The 17939-nt window shown below is 38.9% G+C and overlaps 3 protein-coding genes across 3 annotated transcripts in view; 1 reads left to right on the top strand and 2 right to left on the bottom strand.

Moving 5' to 3' along the window:
* LOC109465417 (transcription elongation factor SPT4-like) overlaps positions 1-926 on the bottom strand; it is a 3663-nt gene extending 2737 nt beyond the window's left edge. Inside the window, exon 1 of the mRNA XM_019762715.1 lies at positions 904-926. Coding sequence (XP_019618274.1) covers positions 904-926 — 23 coding nt within the window. The remainder of the gene's footprint in view (positions 1-903) is intronic.
* A 146-nt stretch (positions 927-1072) lies between these two features.
* On the top strand, positions 1073-9646 carry LOC109466031 (A-kinase anchor protein 10, mitochondrial-like). The gene is made up of 12 exons (XM_019763564.1): positions 1073-1273; positions 2152-2346; positions 3047-3610; positions 3848-3946; positions 4239-4323; positions 5973-6096; positions 6373-6509; positions 7022-7166; positions 7405-7527; positions 7989-8197; positions 9087-9178; positions 9501-9646. The coding sequence occupies exons 1-12, from the start codon at positions 1249-1251 to the stop codon at positions 9644-9646; spliced, it is 1944 nt and encodes a 647-aa protein (XP_019619123.1). The 5' UTR covers positions 1073-1248.
* Positions 9647-12292: 2646 nt separating this feature from the next.
* Positions 12293-17726, bottom strand: LOC109467556 (transcription elongation factor SPT4-like). The gene is made up of 4 exons (XM_019765583.1): positions 17545-17726; positions 13234-13340; positions 12784-12839; positions 12293-12496 (listed from the first exon to the last, which is right to left on the bottom strand). The coding sequence occupies exons 1-4, from the start codon at positions 17611-17613 to the stop codon at positions 12375-12377; spliced, it is 354 nt and encodes a 117-aa protein (XP_019621142.1). The 5' UTR covers positions 17614-17726; the 3' UTR covers positions 12293-12374.
* Positions 17727-17939: the final 213 nt, after the last annotated feature.

Below are 17939 nucleotides of genomic sequence, written 5' to 3'. Positions count from 1 at the left end.
TGCCGACGTTCTTGATGAACCAGGTAGGAGAGGCAAAGCTGAAGGTGCAGGCCAGAGCCGTACACACGGACAAGAAAGTCCAGATCACCTGGACGACTGTCACAACTATAGCCATCTTACGGTACACTTAACGGTACACCTGTCCACTACCCGCTGTCTCCACACAAAATCCTGGGTAAAGACGGGATGATCGCGGGGTTTTCTCCCGAAATGTCCGACGCAGTGAACCGACACAGCAGTAACACACTACAGACTTACACAGGAGAGTCTTCTTACATGCCTGCGTGCTCTTGGGCAAGTCTGAGCCAAATAAAATGCCCGCTCAAGTGTCTCAAACAAAAGAAAATTGGTTCCACTGATTTCAAGCTGGCATGACACCACCGCAGTTCGGTTTCACCTCAGTACCTATCGGTTTCACGTCAAACAGCGAATCAAAACATCCTTGTAAACTCTCTCCTAGATGTGCCGTGCGTTGCCAACGCGTGCTCCCCTCCAAAATAATCCATTTCACCGCTCTTGGGCTAGTTTTGTCGAGGGAATACCCCGCTCTCCGCAGGAGAACCTGCCCCTTGCAGCTTACTTCCGCAATGCACACACACCATTGGACGACAGAGGACCGTTAGCAACAGGAATGATTTTTGATTAGACGGACAACTTCTGGAAGTGATTAAGGCTAGCTCTTGCCAAAGTTGTCCAATTCATGTCAAGTTAGGAAAAATTTAATACATAAAATGCAAAGTTTATTACAATATAAGCAGTTAATCACCATTTGTTCTCGATTTATCCTTATCATGCGCTGATATCATGTTTTAGTTTCAAAGTCATTCCTCCTGCTTGGGGTTATTTGAGATCCGCCCCCTCCGAAACGTGACCAAATCGAGGCTAATGACGTTAACCTCTCACCTCAGAAGTCTTCTTTGTGTCATCTTACCCAAGATATGCTTGAAAAATATATACAATACGGTAATATAGATATATATTTTTCATTTCATTACGAAATAATCATAAAGAACGACATTTTGTGTACATTTGCCAACGTTGACTGAATGAGTTCTCGCGAGATCGGGCGAGATTAGAAAAATCCATCATGGCGGTCACTCAGACGACGAAATCTTGATTTTCGAAGGTTTCTTGCTTTTTCCCGGTCTATCAATGCAAAAGTCCGAGCCGCAACATTAATTAACAAAGGTTGAGAGTCCTGGAAATGATCTGGAGTGATTTGGAGACGATCAGGATGTTTATGTAGCCATGCCGCTGTTCAAAAGGAAATCAGGTAAGACCGGCCTCATCGTCCTCTTTATTTTCTTGTTGAAATTTTCCAACACTCCCAAGCTAAGCTAAGCCGTCTGTCTTAAACATTGTTGTCGTAATGAAGTATTTATGTTTCTGCATTTATACTGGAATGTTCCTATTGGTTTTCTTGCTAAACATGGGTTAGATCGACTCAGCAAAACATGTTCATTGAAACCGACCTCTCCCGTCAGCGGCCCCTGGCCTAATTTCGTCCGAATCATCGAATTATATTCTTGCGCACAGAAAGATCATCTGATCATGATTTAGAAACCCCTCCAGGCAGGGAATCTGGCATCGTGTCAATGCTGATCCTGTGTATGCAGAATGCAGAGTTGTTGGATGTGAAAAACGCTATCAGCTTAGGTAAACAACAGAAAGCTTACAACGTTATACAAAGGAATGTGATTTGTGGGCGTATCTAGTTGATTGAAACCTTCAAGGCGAAAAGAGCCAACACTTCCTTCATCACTACATTGTGCATGTGAAAGATTTGCATTATCAAGACCTTTTGTAGCTCCTAAATCGCTAAGTTTTTGAATGGCGTATTTGCTTTTATACATTGGCACGTGTTGTCACAGTTGAGGTTAATAAACATGACCTTTGATACCTGAACCACCCAAACTGGTGGAGTGCATAAGAACAACCATTATAAGGTAAAATCAATACAACTTTCATTGATAATTGATCTACTGTTGATTTTGGTAGAAGCTCAACAGTCAGTAATTGCTATTGCTTTAAATAGGTTTTCATAATAGTCATTGTAGATGACACTAGACATTATGTCATCTAATTGAATTAGTATTCAAACAGGAAGTGTGACATGTATTCTGAATGTACAATGACCCCTCTCTTGTACAGACAAAAAGTCAGCCAAGGATGCAGCACAGAGGAAGACAGGGTCAAACCCGGCCTCCCCAGCAAAGAAGGTCGAGGGAAAGGCCAACAATGTCCCACCGACTGTACATACTGGAGGAGCCAGGCCCAAGATACAGGCTGCAAAGATACAGAGTGATAGAAGTCTTACCCAACAGGACACACAGTTTGGAGATTTAGGTGAGGCTACAAGAGTTACAATGTATGTTCAGTGGTGTAGATGGTGTAGTGGTTTGGCTAACAGACTTTGGATCAAGAGGTCACTGATGGAGATTGCACTTTTACTGGCATGCCCCTCTGTTTTGCTTGGCCAAAAAAAATTGTTTGTGGGTAACGGGACAATCAAGACAATAGTTCTTGATGTACGTAGCCCCACAGATTTCCTCTCCCTGTATTATATCAGGAATAAGGGCATTGCAAGCCATATTCCCAAATGTATTACAGGTTATATCAACTTACCCATACAATCAGACAGATTTCGATAGGACATATTAATTGTGACCTTCTTGTAGTGGTTCAAGAACCTACTGAAATTCTTTTTTAAACCAACATATTCAACAGTAATGATAAGATGGTATATTAGGTACAAAAGGAATTGTTTGGAGTATTTATCAATATCCTTGTCTCTGATCAGCAGGCTGTTCATGTATATTATAAGCTTATACATTAGAATGTGCATAAATTATGTTAATGACCCTAGAGACCCCCATACAGGTGCTTAAGACAGGTTGACTAGGGACAATTTCTTACAAATCTTTGTCATATCTCTTGAATTTCTTTGATGGAGGAGCATGCCTTCAGTTTTTGTCTTGCTCATGAGTTTGTTTGACTTTTTTTAAAGAAAATTATAATTCTAATTGTTTACTCACATTGTTTACAGGCCATTCCCATCAAGGAGTCACAGGGGTTCATGGCAGGTCACGGCTCAACATAAGTCTGGAAGAACTTTTACATGACAACAGCGCCATCCCGTATTTCATCCAGTACATGGACACTGTGGGGAGGCAACACATCATCAAATTCTGGATTGAAGTAAACAGCTTTCGCAGTGCAGCTTGGACCAGAATTCGGGCACATACCCTCACCTCGATGAGCAAGAGCTTGATAGAACAGACTGGGTCCCCACCTTTAGATAGGAAAAAATTGCCAACAGATTCGGACACAAAGACATCACAGTTAGCAAAGGACAGTAGTTCTAAAGAGAGACTAGAGGACGCAAATAGTAATGAGGTCATTCAGCGGGCTCTTCCAGTGGACAGAAATTCTGTGGACTCGTTGCAGTCATTACAATCAACAGAAAGCGTAAGGACTTCACACAGTGCAATTTCTAACGGGGACTCAAGTGCAAAGGACGATTCTGGGATGGAGGACAAGGAAAGTAAGGGAAGAGAGACCAGTATAGAGGACAGAAGAAAGAACACTGAAGGTGACAGTTTAAAGAAAGGTAAGGAAATATACCTTCAGGTTTTTTGATGGTTTATGCACACATTTATTAGGAGGACATTACTCTATGATGCTTTCAGTAAAAAGGTAGCGGTTGGTAGCCAAATGAAGTTTTCAAAGCACATGCTTTTCAGTGTCATGTTCGTTTTTGCTGTGAATAGCTGTAATAAATAAATAGTGTAAACATTTCATCTGTAGATCGTGATAAAGAAAGACCATGTTTTTCCGTTTTCCCCAGCCATAGAAAGAGATGCCGTCAGTATCTATTCCAAGTACATAGCGCAGGATGCAGCCAAACCCATCGGAGTCACAGATGAGATGAGGAACTCTATAGTAGGTCAGTAGGTCTCTGTTAGTCAGATGTCTATAAGTATAACATGTACAGAGAGTTATTTATACCATTCAGAATGTCTGTATCCTTTAGTTTAGCCTAGTACAAAATGTACATGTATTTGTGATTTATTTTTGATAGATAAAACACATATGATAGGTTTGAAGAATATGTTCATTCATTAGCTAGCATTGTATTTAGTAAGTGAATTATGTTAGGTAGAGAAGATATCTCCCATTGGTTGTATCATAAGTCTTGATCACGTAGCATCAACATGTTTTCCCTCTATGTTCCACAGCTAAGATCTGTAGTGAGGACGGCCATGTGGACCCCAACTGTTTCCAGGAGGCCCAGGAGTTTGTTGTGAAAGTCATGGAGAGAGAGTAAGGCAGCTATATGATTATATCCTTCATTTCAGTCAGATCTACAGCATTGATTTTTATGAAATCTGTATATTTTGTCTTATTGCAAAGCTATGATCTACAGCATACATTCATCCAACATGGTTTCTTCCTTTTACAGGCAGGTCTTGAAATATTTGAGTTCTGTTTTCTGTAATACATGTTCTTAAAAGTCAGCCTGTGTTCTTCTAGCTTGTCACATTGAAAGTTGTTTACATTTCTTTGTACTGTCCCAAAATGTTTTGCAACATATACATTGCAGGTGGGTATTTCAAGCCCTGACAGGGTTTGTTCCCCTCTTGAAATTCCAAAATGTTCACCAATTTTCCAGGAATGTCACTGTCAATTATGTCCTTTTCCTTATGTGGTGTATAACGAACCATCTCCATATTCATGGTTAACCAGGAATGCCACAAATTTCCCGTTTGAAGTTCAAGTCCTGGAGATAGTGGTGGAATTTAAAGTGCATACATTAAAAAACCTTTAAGTCTAACTTCAAAAATAAACAAATGGTGTATTATTATTAACTATTTTGAATTAATCAATTTCTCTTTGTATATTGCAACAGTTCATAATTTTTTTTGCAGAGATACTATTTCATTAACAGTTTTTGATGATGATGATTTAGAAGTTCTTAAATGCTGTCCAAAGAAATTCTACCTTTAAATGTAGCTCATTAGAGAAGAATGTGCCAGTAAACAAAAAATCGTTTAGACTCACTATTTATCCCAAAATAGATCTCGTTTGTAAAGGGAGTGTTCAGATTTACAGTGGGAATATTGAACTACGCTTTGGCTAAACTGTAAACAGTACAAGTGCCTGGTGTTGATAGGCACACCAGACCACAACACTTGGTTTTGTTGCCAAAGTGCAGCAGAGTTGGACTTATGATAGAGCTGGTACAAACTGTTTATCCTGGCTCAAGTCTTTGGACTGTGCAGTCTCCCTTAATGGAATTGCTGCAGACTGCTGTTCTATCTGAGGTACCGGTAAACCCTCCCCCTGTGTGGAGGGTTTCTGAATGTCCCAAAAAAATTTCAAGGCTAAACTCATTTAAGTCTATTGAGAGTAACTGTTTGGTAAAATCTAGTCTTCCCACTATAAGCAGTGGTTGAAACATGACCCCTAAGAGAGTGTAAGTTTTCGGTATCATTACTACTTAAGCCAGGTGATAGGATAAGAGAAACAAACACCTTCAGCTTGGATTGAATCTTGTTGATTGATGGGTCAAGAAATGTGATACTTATTGAATAAGACTATACACCCTTAGATGATTGCAAACAACTTTGTTCTTAAGACCTACAAAATAATTTTGTCAGAAGAAGATGAAAAATTTGAATTTCGATGAAGACACAATTATTAGAAGATCAAATGGGTAATACTATGACATTTGTTTTTATGTAAAGAGGGAAGTAGAAAATATAAATATCTTTCAAATTCAAGGAATGGTCTTATTAAACTTACAATGATTGCAAGTGATGATGTACAAGAAATTGGAGTTAATAAAATGGTCACAATAGACTAGTGGCTACAATGTGGCTAGGTGGTCCTAATGCAGAGATAGTCCCTAATACAGGTTTGACTATAATAGGAGAACAGTGTGTCATTAACAATCTGTGTTGTTTTGATAGCCACTACCAGTCCTATCTGAAGAGTGAGTTCCACTGTAAACACCAGATTGATGTACTGACCAGCGGTGATGTCTTTCTTGCTGACATCCTGTATAATGACACAGCCTTGTTCTACTTCATGGAGGTATGTGGCAATGATCACTCAAAGACAAAAATATCATTTTTCCTTCCCATTTTAAAAGTGTTGAAAGCCAATGAAGGATACCATAATTCCTGCTTTTTTCTCTGTACTTTTGTCTTCACGGTTTTCAAGGTCACTTCTGTGGTATAAACTTCTCAAGGTCACTTCTGTGGTATAAACTTATCATTACCGTTATCTTTACTGGAATTGTGACATCATTTATCTATTTCTAACTTAAAAGAGTGAGCTACAAACCAACCAATCTTTTCTTTTCAACAGTTTATGGAACAAGAAGGAGCCATGAACCTGCTTCAGTTCTGGCTGGCTGCAAACAACTTCCAACAGACGCTCGCCTCCAAGCAGGGGCAGTATGACGGGCTGGAGGCACAGAACGATGCCATGGTGCTGTATGATAAGTAAGGACACAACACATCTTCTTACAGATCCTGTTATATGTTATTAATCTCCAAGCAGATCTTTTGGGCGGCTGCAATGACAGTATGATATCAAATTGGCCAGACAGCACTACCTTTTGCAAGACAGTATCCATTTGCCACCCCCGAGTTGGGCAGGCGTACAAAGAGATACCAGAACAAAAGAGATTTTAAAAAAATGCCTAAACTAAAGACATGCAAGGAATAAGCCGAAGCCAAATCTCTGCTTGGAGAGATCATTGTAACTGTTGAAGGTAGTACTGTAAATTGATTTAAGTCCACAGGGAGTTAATTTTGTGGTAGAAGGAGAAAGGAGGTTGAAAGAAGCATAGTAATGAAAAACATATGTTCGTGTTATGATGAAAACATAAAACCAGTGCCAATATTTCAGATGGATTTATAGCACATGTGTACATGTGTTTTAATTGTCACCACAGAGAAGCAAGCTTGTAGGTGCAAATTTTTGTGAAAACATGTTCGTTTTCCTCCCACAGGTATTTTTCCTTGCAAGCGACCACCCCTCTTGGCGTAGACGAGGCCACGAGATTTGAGATTGAGAACCAGATCTGTCGTGAGGGAGGCCCCCTGCCGAACTGCTTTGAGACACCGATGAGACAAACCCTCACTACCATAGAATCTGTAAGTCCTGATGTTCATCACCAGTATCTAATATATGTCCATATATGTTTTTGTTTGGAGTTAGAGCTTTTGATCCAACACAAAGAAGTTCTTTGTGGATGATCAAAAGTTCTAACTCTAAACATGTAACTACCAACACAGATGAACTTTCATGATAGTATATCCATATACATTATGGAACAAGAAAAGCAAAGCTACAACTGATGATTTACATGTCCCACCCCGTTATGTTTTCCAGATGTATTTCCCCACCTTCCTGACCAGTGAGCTGTACTTTAAGTACCTGAATGAGCTCATCAACACCATCAAGACCGACGTGAAGAGCACAGGCAGCCTTCCCTCCCCCAGCCCACATCACAAGGTCAGAACCATTTGCATAACAAGCATTGTACAAAAACTATGACATTTTTCTTCCAAGGCAAAAGAAATGAACTACACTGTCCCGGTGTTCTAGCCAGCCTGATACTTATTTTTTCCAGCATCTCAATTTTGTCTCATCATCTCATCTTGACAAGCACAGAAGGCGCGTTGATCCTAGGCGGTCTGGGAGCATGCTTTGCCCTGAAAAGTTTGAAATCTTTGCCCTTTGAAATGCTATTTCCTGCATTTTGAGGGGCAAATTTTGCTGATAGCGTAAGCTTAGTTTAATCATACTGGTATTGCTTTCTATATCTTTACACACCAATTTTTTCTGTAGAAGATGATGGATTGGGCAACTGTTTTGTTGGTCATGAACTGCACAATTCAGTAAAATGATGGAAAGTTGGATGCTGGCTAGAACACCGCACCATCCATGTCTTACTAAAACGTGAACTTCCTCAGGGTCATCGACGCCAGGGTAGCAATGCGAGCAGTGAGGCTGGGAGTGTAGGGAGTTCTAACACCACCACCACCAACACACTGTTAGCTGGGGGGGTCGTCCACAAGCAGGAGAAACAGAGCACCAAAGTCATCAAGGGGCTGGACAACGACTTCAGGATAGACCCTCATCAGTTCAACCCTGACCAGCTCTGGCAAAGGCCAAATGTTGGGTTAGTTACAGTTTCATTCTATGTTGTAGAAGTGCATTGGTCACTCCATTGCTTTTTCAAGGACACATTTAGTAGCCACCTAGTGATCAGACACAGAGTTGCATGTTGGACTGGTTTTGTAAGGTGTTCGTAAATGATAGATAAACTCCTTCAGCAACATGGTGCTTAAAATTTGTAGCTCTGAAAAGGTGTTCACAAGTTTCAGACATTGAACCACAGAGAACACACTGTTCAAGCATCCCAGCGATTTTTTATTCTGCACAGTGCCATAGTCCTAGTCTTCCAAGCAAGCCAAAGTCTTGTGTTGGCTGCTTCAGTACAGTATTGTACAACAGTTGTAGGCATTGCCTGTGCAGGAGTGTGTGGTTAACATTTGTGCCTTGTTCCCTGCATGCACATCTCCACCACAAAATGCCAGAAGCAGTGAGACAAGGTGAATCAGGACTTGCCTATTTGATATCTGTCCTTATTCCAAGTTTTTCTGTCTCACTTTTTTTTTAAATAATTTTTTTTCAACTTAACAAAGTTCATCTCTCCCCACCTTACAGTTTAGAACAAGTCACATTGTATACAGAGACTTCTTTTCTCTTGCTGTAGTCACCCCTGTATACAGTAATATCCTTTTTGTCTTGTTCATATGTTTACATTTTGGTGTCTAATTCGTCAATGTTGGTAGTAGTGTTGGGTATTGGTTGCTGTTGTTGAATGCTGTTTGAGGCTCTTTTCCAGTTCTACATTTCCCTTCTACTGAGGGATTTCTTCTAGCTAAGCATTGGTAAACTTAAAGTAAGAAGTGACTCTGGGAAATGAAAGCTATTACTATGTACAGTTCCATGTATGCTTACATGATTTCAGGTATCTTATGCTTACAGTTCTCTGTTTTACCCAGGAATATGTCTGTAGGCAGAATGAATGAGTTGGGCCAGTTTATACCAGAGTATGAAGTCCTTCCAGAATCTGAGAGAACCAAACAGTCTTCAGGTAAACATGTTCTTATTTTTGAAATTTTCAAACAGGAAAATCAAACAAGTTTTACAAACGTTTTAAACATCACAAGTACAACTATTCATTATACATTGCTTTCGAAGACATAACTAGCTCAGAAATGTTAAGATTTTTTTCCAGTACAGTTTTATGCTAGATAAAATGATATACAAAATGTACTGGTACATTAGAAAATGTGTTTCAAATAGATTTTCAAGGTATTTATTGGAATACAAACACAACACACAAAATGGTATGCTATTCACAATGCTGTGTGGGATTGATTGGCATAACATTGACTTGATCTTCCATCTCTTAGCGTCCAAATTGTGGAAAAAATATGTATCTCGCGAACCGGACGAGGAAAAGGAGGAGATGGCGTGGAAAATTGCTCAGATGATTGTGTCGAACATCACGCGGCAGACGGGAGGCGAAGAGCTGGATTCGCCGGACTCCGACAGCTGATGTCATGCTAGCAAGGGCGCAAAATCACCTCAGCGTAAGACATCCTGTCTCCGATTATTCTATCGTTTGCAAAAGAAAAGTAGCCTAAGTAGGAATTCTATTTCCCAGTTAAATGAAGTTAGAGAAATGATATTAGATACAAAAACATATATTACCATGTATTACACAACAGTGAAAATTATATTTACAGGTAATTTGTCTATATTAGACTCAAGAAATGTGGTCCAAAGTGCGATCAGGATTTGTAGACATTGTTACATTGGATAACCCCACCCACCTAGCTACATCTATCTCAACTATTACAACCGCAATTTTCAAGCACTGTAGGTTCTATATTCTATGTATAGTCTAATAAGTACCGTCCTAGTTTATTACGTAAAGATTTGCAATTCTACATGGTGTATGTATGTTTGGTTGCTGTCATAGCAATATGGGGTAAACAGATGCCCAACAGGGACTGTGTTGTAGTTAGTAAAAATTTGTGTATCTTTTTTAACCATCATATTTTTTCCATGTATTAATAGTTCATGGTTAAGTTGCCGTCACATCTTGAGTACTGTTGTTATATTTTGATGAAGTCTTAGCTGACATACAAAAAGCTGAAGATTTTTAGATACCCATCATTGTGTGCAAGTTTGTCAATTCAATGCATTAATATTCATAATAGGTAATACTTGCTGCCAAGCTCCCTTCACCTATAGATCCGTATTCATGCAAATTTTTTTCCAGCACGTAATCACATAGACCAATCGTAGTGCAGATAATATGTTGCTATTTGCAGATCTATTTATGGTATTCAAATTCAAACTTAACTCAGACTAGAAAATTGCAGCTGGTCTTTTGCAATGACATTTGTGCTGATTAATTTTTTAAGTGAGAAGATTTGAGGAACAAATTATCATGTGAGCAGTAGTTGCTGCCAGTTACACAAAAAAAAATCTTCAATTTTTGTACAAACAAGAGAATGTCTAGTTCTGAATCTTGCCAGGATGTGTCGACTGAACAAATAAGGATTTAAGTTTTGGACTACTTAAAAAAGTTCTGATGAGAGCAGTGTTAAATGGTTGTTAATTGTGGAAAGTGTCAAGGGATTCTTGAATATTTGTATGAAGTATTCATACGTTTCAATGCAATAATTACTCCATGATATAGTGTATGTATGTTAGTGCGTCTAAGTCAATTTGTAACAAATTAGAAATTCAGTTCCTTTGTTGTAGAGTTAGTTGAATGGCAAGTTGTGATTGGTCATCTAAGATTGGATATCTATGACATCAGTGTCCATGTTTGTACCCCTGTGACAGTAAATTTCTTACCATTTTGCCTTATTTTGTAAAGGTACCGTGGCACATTTGGTCATTTTTCTTTTTTACCAACCAGATACTGTACACAAGACCAACAGGTGGGTCATCAAATTATTCATTTGTATGCGCTGTCACAAATGTAATAAGCCAATCTGTGATGCAATGTCAAATCAGTTGTGGCCACCGTTTTTGAGACTAAAGCCATACCTTGTATGTAGTATTGATCTTTATTATACTGCATATTTGACTGCAATGCTTTTGAAACCATTGATTCCACAAGTTGTAAACCAGAACTGCTTTAGGTTTGTGTGCCCATTTATGGTGCAATCTTCTCAGTGATGGTAGTACTTATTGATTGTGATTTTATTGTTAAGTTTCATGTATTTCCCAACTGTCTGTACCCTGTAACAAATTGACTTATCTCCAAACGTGTACAAAAAAAATTTTAAATTGTGCATCAAAGAGAGATGTATTCACAATGCTTGCTTCATATCCACACATTGCAGTTGTGAACTGTGATTGTAAAGTAATTAAGTATTATGTACATTTATAGCCGTTAATCTTAGATATAACTCATTCAGATATGTGATAGAAACATACATACACTAGCATGGAAGGAGACAAACAAGAGTAGATTTAGTTTCTAACATGATTTTTCTGATTTCCAAAGCTTTTTTGTACATAGTTGTACAAGTGTACAGTAGTTGTAAATGAACAAAAATGTGATTATTATACATTACTTGTGGATATTTTTTCAGGAAATACAGCATAATAACAGCCAAACGATATAGATGAACAGCAAAATATGATGTCCTGTAGTGTCGACAGATTTTTATTAATTAAACCACTGAAAGGTGCGATCAGAAATGTGTGTGGTGTTGTTTATGTTGTGATTTATATTTACATCACACTCACTGCCTCTCAGCAAGGATGAACTAACTCCAGTCACTTCTACTTTCTCAAACCCTATGTAAATCTTTCTACCCGAGCAAAAAAAAACAACACACTACACAACTTAATTGATGCTACAATTTAATGGAATGAAATATAAGGTAAAGCAAAGGCTACTATTTACTTACCATCTTACTCTATAGTAGTACACAACAAGACGGCCTTACAACAAGTACAGCACAGTACTACATGTTCACCATAACACAAAAGTCCAGTCACTTGTATGATGGTCTTACAGAGCATTTACAACCTTCCTACTTACTGTTGACATTGATACACATTCTTCACAGGTTTCCTTATGAACAAATATTAAATAATGGAACCATCTATAGGTCCACATTTCTCATTACATGCAACTTATTTTTCAAGTCTACATGTATAAATACTGAAGACACTGAAAAGTGGGTGATGATCTTTCTTCCTTGACATAACTTGGGTCTTAAATCTGATATCCTGGGCATGTGTCATTGCCAGTCTTATGTCTTCTGGCTGGTGTCTCTGGACCGGTAAGTGATGCCGTGTGTCTTCAGTTCTCGTACGATGCTTGGCGGGAGACGTCCTGTTGTTGATATGGCGTAACAACCAGGTTTGAATCGATCTGAAATGAAACACAATACAGACATGAACATTGATCATGAAGATGGAATGTTGCTGATAATCAAAGGTAAGGCAACAGTAACATTCTGTCATAAGGCCAGCCAAAGACCATCCTGCACTTCCAGTTTAGCTTCCTAGAGGGCAGTTTTGTTATGGCTGAAGTGACTAAAAAAGTAACAGCCTGCCATGTTGCCTCATGAATCAAACATCATTTCATACATGTACCATGGTCATGCTTGTTGAATTACAAGGGTTCTCTACTCTAAAACTGCTAAGATGTTTACTTACTTATCCTCTGCCATTTAGCCACCCAGCTATCATCTGGTGACATCATGGAAACAACTCTGGTGGGAAATAGGAAAAAAATCATCACAACGAACTCTAGAAACATCAAACACATACCTCAGCAATGTAGGTACCGTTCTTGAGTATCATAGATTAAATCTGGTAATGCTTACGAAACTGGAGAGGATGTAAAGAATAGCTCTATGATACACGTACTATCTAATGAATGTGTGGGAAAAACAGCAAAGTGAACCTAACAACAAACAACAATGAATACATTTACTGATTCTGACCGTCATTTGTGGGTACGATGAACTGGCTTATGGTTTGTGCCAATTTTTACATTAAAAAAACTGAAGGTTTCATTGGTGGATGGCTAAACATTAAAATCAATTATAGTCCTTATATCTTAAGATATACAAAATTAAAACAAGTAAAATTGCTTTTGCTTACCCATCAAAATTGGAACTTGTGCAGTCATAGACAAGGTCCTTGTTTCCTTTCAGCTGCAGGTACGGTTCACAGTTGTCACAGCCATCAAATACAAACTGGTCTATGGTCTGAAACACACACAAAAAAGAATACGTACTTCTTGTGCACACATTTATAGAAGAAAATCAAGCTTCACAAATTACAACATTGTAACACGCAATGCGTATTTTGCAGGACAAAATACCTTTTCAACAATCAAGCTCCTTATTTTGAATGTTTCATACAATAATGAATAAATTATTTTATGTACAGTAGACCAGACCACTTTACAACAAGAAAGCAAATCTTTGACCAAACCACATCATAAGTATCTCTAGTAAATGTCACATTGTCAAAACTAAGGATAAATGATTTTAAATGCATGATATGTTATTTCCATGTTAGTAAAATGTTAATGAAAAACTAAGGACAAGAACTGTTCCTGTAAATACTATAGGACTGGTGAGTTCCCACATAATGAACCAGACATCCAAATCCCCACACATCTGTTGTCAATAGGTGGTCCTTTCTGCCGTGCCTTTCTTTGTTGGCAGTGGCCATGAGGGTTAAGGGGTCAATGCTAGGGACACCCTTAGGTCAAGACAGGTCAACCTCAATTCTGAACAGGAATGACACTGAGAATGGACAAAAGGCAAGTAGAGTTTGGGAGAATTAGTTCACTTCTTACCTCAGAAAAAGTTGAAACCACTCATAGTTTTGCTTTTACGCTAGGGCACATTTAATTATTACTATTCTATATCAAATTTTGTGTTTTGACATCTTGGCAAGATGTAAAAAATTGAACCCAACCCATTGATGGTTAATTAAACGTTTGTTTTCAAAATTGTGAGTGCAACAAAGTTTTGAAATTTGTAATTTCAAATCTTACAAGGTTTGATGCTATTATAAAATACCACAGAAAAGGGTCATGCAAATTACAATACTGTTTGTCTGTAACTACAATGTACCTACAAAAAACGAGCAAGGTTGTTGTTGTAGTTTTCCTCCCCTTAAAATTGTTATTGCTTCAGTCTAGACTAAAGATAAACATTCTGTTTACCTACTACAAAAGACAAATCCTGTAAAGGTTCACCTGTCACTGGTAAAGGTGTACAGAACAACCTAGTACCTACACAGTCTTTGTTCATTCCATTAATGCCTAGCAACAGAAATGCCTGTCTTAATTACGCGACCATACAATTTTGACCACTGTAACTTCACCTGGCAAACAGTGTACTTAACCTGGACTGCAAAAAGTATTATTGGATACAGTATGGTGTATTTTACATTGGCAAATCCTTGCCTAAAGATATAGACTGTTAAGGACACATGCCAGCAGGTCAAATGGTTACTGTCTGGATTCTTCCCTGTCTGGTAAGCGACCATATGATATGTCTTAAATCTGCCGCGTATGTGATGGCTAAATGCCTAGAAGCACTGCAAATCATGTACCACAAACAAGGTGTACTATATCTAGGTTTTTACTATGTAAAACTGGCTGTAACATAATGATGATAAGAGTGTCTGAGACAGTATTACACACCTGCAAGGCTTCCTCTCCATAGTATCAGTAGCAGGATGTTCTTGAACATACTCTAATACTGACTTATTAACCTAATTTGGCTGTAAACAATTATACACATAGATTTTCCTCACAATGTTTCGTCTCCTAAACAGAGAGACATCTCAACAACAAAAGTCAAGGTCAAGTGTTGCAAGTGGGGAGTGGGTAATGTGCCGCTTGTCAGCAAATTTCTGGGGAAATTTTTGGCTTTTTTTTGTACCTTTTTAGGGGGTTTTCTAGGGCAGAGGTAAGGGGGTGCATATTTGATATGCGAGCAGGATGGTAGGGGCCAACTAAGCACACACACAACACACGTCATTTTCCTGGTGACCCCAACTTGCTCCGGACCTTGACGCCTGTATTGTCCACTCCGCTGCTATTTATGTTTCGAGATCTGGCACCTCCATTGTTTGTGGGTCTTAGTCTAATGAGATCTGGTTCACTGTTACGTCTCAAATGCCGCCAGGGTCCTGAGCCTGACCTTGTGCACAATAGCAATTGTAGCCGACATTTCGCCGGCCAAATCTAGCCGAAATTCGAAGGGAAAAGGGCAAAAACGGCAGAATTTCGACCAACCTGGGCCACGGCGATCCCAGAGTCCACCGGGCGGGTTGGGTTACTGTCCACGTAGCCATGGCCAACGTGACCATTACACAAATAACCTAGGCCGGGTCTGTCATTACAAATGAATACTACTGTAGCCTGACGAATGACGACTAAATACAAGAAAGTCTGCTCGAAACAAAGTAGGGTAAAGGTCTTGGGCAGGGGTATTTACCCCTCTTCTATCCGCACAACAAAAAGAACAGCCGCGCTCTTGTCCTTCTGACTGTCCCTGCTGCCGTGACCCTCGACCTGGGGGGTTAAGATCAACTGTTAAAGCCAAGAATGCAGTCTGGGGATAATGGGGCTTCAATGCCCCAGCTGCAAACACTCAGCTCGATTTTCTCACGTGAACTTGACTTCCCCCTACCCTTGCCAGAGATCGCAAAATTCAACTGCAGGAGCTGTTCAGACGCTTTGACCACATACCTTGGCAAGCTAATCATCATAATACAACCCGGCAGCCAATGGCAACCCAATCCCAGGCTGATATGCAAATGAGGGAGCCAGCGGAACCTCTCCACCTCAAAAGGCTTTGTTTTCCAATCAGGTATTCCTGTTTTCATCAAAACTGACCGACCAAAAACGTAAATATTGACAACCAGAGACAGGAACGCAGAGAAAACAATAAACTGACACCTAGTATTGTTATTAATTAGTAAACGGTAAGACAATACAATCCCACAAGGAGAAAAAGTTGGATGTTGTGGCTGTATATATATGTACCTGCACTGTGACTACAGCTGCCAAGGTCCGGAACCTGTGAGTTTCCTCATATCAGAAATAGCTCTCAGTCAATTGATATTGTCAGATTTGCTCACAGGTGACATTTGACCTTGGTTTTGCTGATGGACTTCTGGAATTTTGTTCATTTCAACAAAAGGACACCTGTTTTACATGCAATTTTTTTCCATGTACACTATACAAGTACTGAAATAAACACCCGGCTGTGCCACAATTTGGGATCAAGCCCATTACAACCAGGAAATTACATTGTAGACTAGTAAGAATAAGTCAAATGCTGCCTGAAAGTACAGTTTTAGCTCTATCTTAAAGCCTGCATTTCTTGTTGGTTTAAAACTTTGAAATTTAGTTACGTAAAAATGCAGGAGGAATTTGTATCAATATCACCTGACTTAGGTCAAACTAAAATCTGTGAAAGAAAAAAGGACAAGTGTTAAACCACTTGTCATTTTTTATTACACAGATTTGTGCCCATCTTGCCCTCAAAACTCAAATAAACAAAATAATAATAAACAAAACAAAATAATAATAAACCAGCGGTTCAGAATTTTTACAGGTGTCAAGGAGCTTACTATGTAGTAGATATTGTGTTATGTTCATTAATCAAAATAAGGAAGGTACACTCTAGCAAAATTTCTTGTTGTAGTGGGCCCTGACACTCACAGTCATGGAACGCTGTCACCAAGCCATGATGCCAACCAACTGACTGATATCAACCAACCAAGCAACCAACCAACTAACTAACTAACTAAAAAAACCTAACCAAATAACGGACATTATACACCCACTAGTAGTAGTGCATACCAAATTACAAGTCTGGCAAAAATTACATTAAAACCGCATTCATAGACCTGGATCACAATATCATCCACAAGTTCCAAAATCCAAAACTTACTAAAACCAAGGACATTATGTGTGTATAATGTCCTTGCTAAAACATAGAAAGAAGTTCCACTGCAGTACCAAGGAGTACCACCAGGAAGCCAAAAATATTAATCATTTCTTTGGCAGGCCAAGACCATAACCATGTGCCAAATATCATATCAATCCATTCTTAGTTGTGCGTTCACGGTTACCTGCCTACCGTAGCCATAAAATCATTTGCTAGTATCCCACAATCATAACTTTTTGCCCTGGAGCCCCCCTCCCCAAGCACTTGAAGTTACACATTTTTTATTGTAATAATTTGTAGAATGTATAAGGTTATGGTTTAAAAAAGTTAACTCCTAATTCAAGAAAACAGCTGTATGACTCTACTCTAGGAAGGAAGCCGATAAAATCATAAAGATTGGCCAAATTAATTATCTAAAGAGGGAAAACCAAAATAAATTATTCTCTTGTCAAAAAAGAAAGAAAGTTCGTAACACATCAAAAGCTTGTACCTTGATCAAAGAACACAGCAGGCAAGCCCGCAGGTTCCTCATCTCCTTGGGTACCGTCTCCATCGACATCTTGGGTCCCAAAAGTTTCCTAAAGACCTAGAGTTAGGAAAATAAGACACGGCAAAAGACAAAACTTCTCAGCAAAATGGCTGTGGTATCCCGCAGCGTGCTTCCGACAGAATAGGTTGTCTTAAGGAAAAATAATTAGTGCCTGTTTGCTGCAACCCAATACTCTACCTCAATTTCTATACAAAAGTCAATATCGACATATGGTACCATATCTTTTGTTTTTTTAATTTTTAGAGGAATATTTTGAAGACTTTGGCATTATTAAGGCAAATAGATTACGATACGTTTGATAAATTCTTGTAAGGCTGTCTTTATGAATACGGCGA

Source organism: Branchiostoma belcheri, unplaced genomic scaffold (genome assembly GCF_001625305.1).
Source record: "Branchiostoma belcheri isolate BF01 breed outbred unplaced genomic scaffold, Haploidv18h27 scaffold1, whole genome shotgun sequence".
NCBI lineage: Eukaryota > Metazoa > Chordata > Leptocardii > Amphioxiformes > Branchiostomatidae > Branchiostoma > Branchiostoma belcheri.
This window is presented reverse-complemented; position numbering and strand designations above follow the sequence as displayed.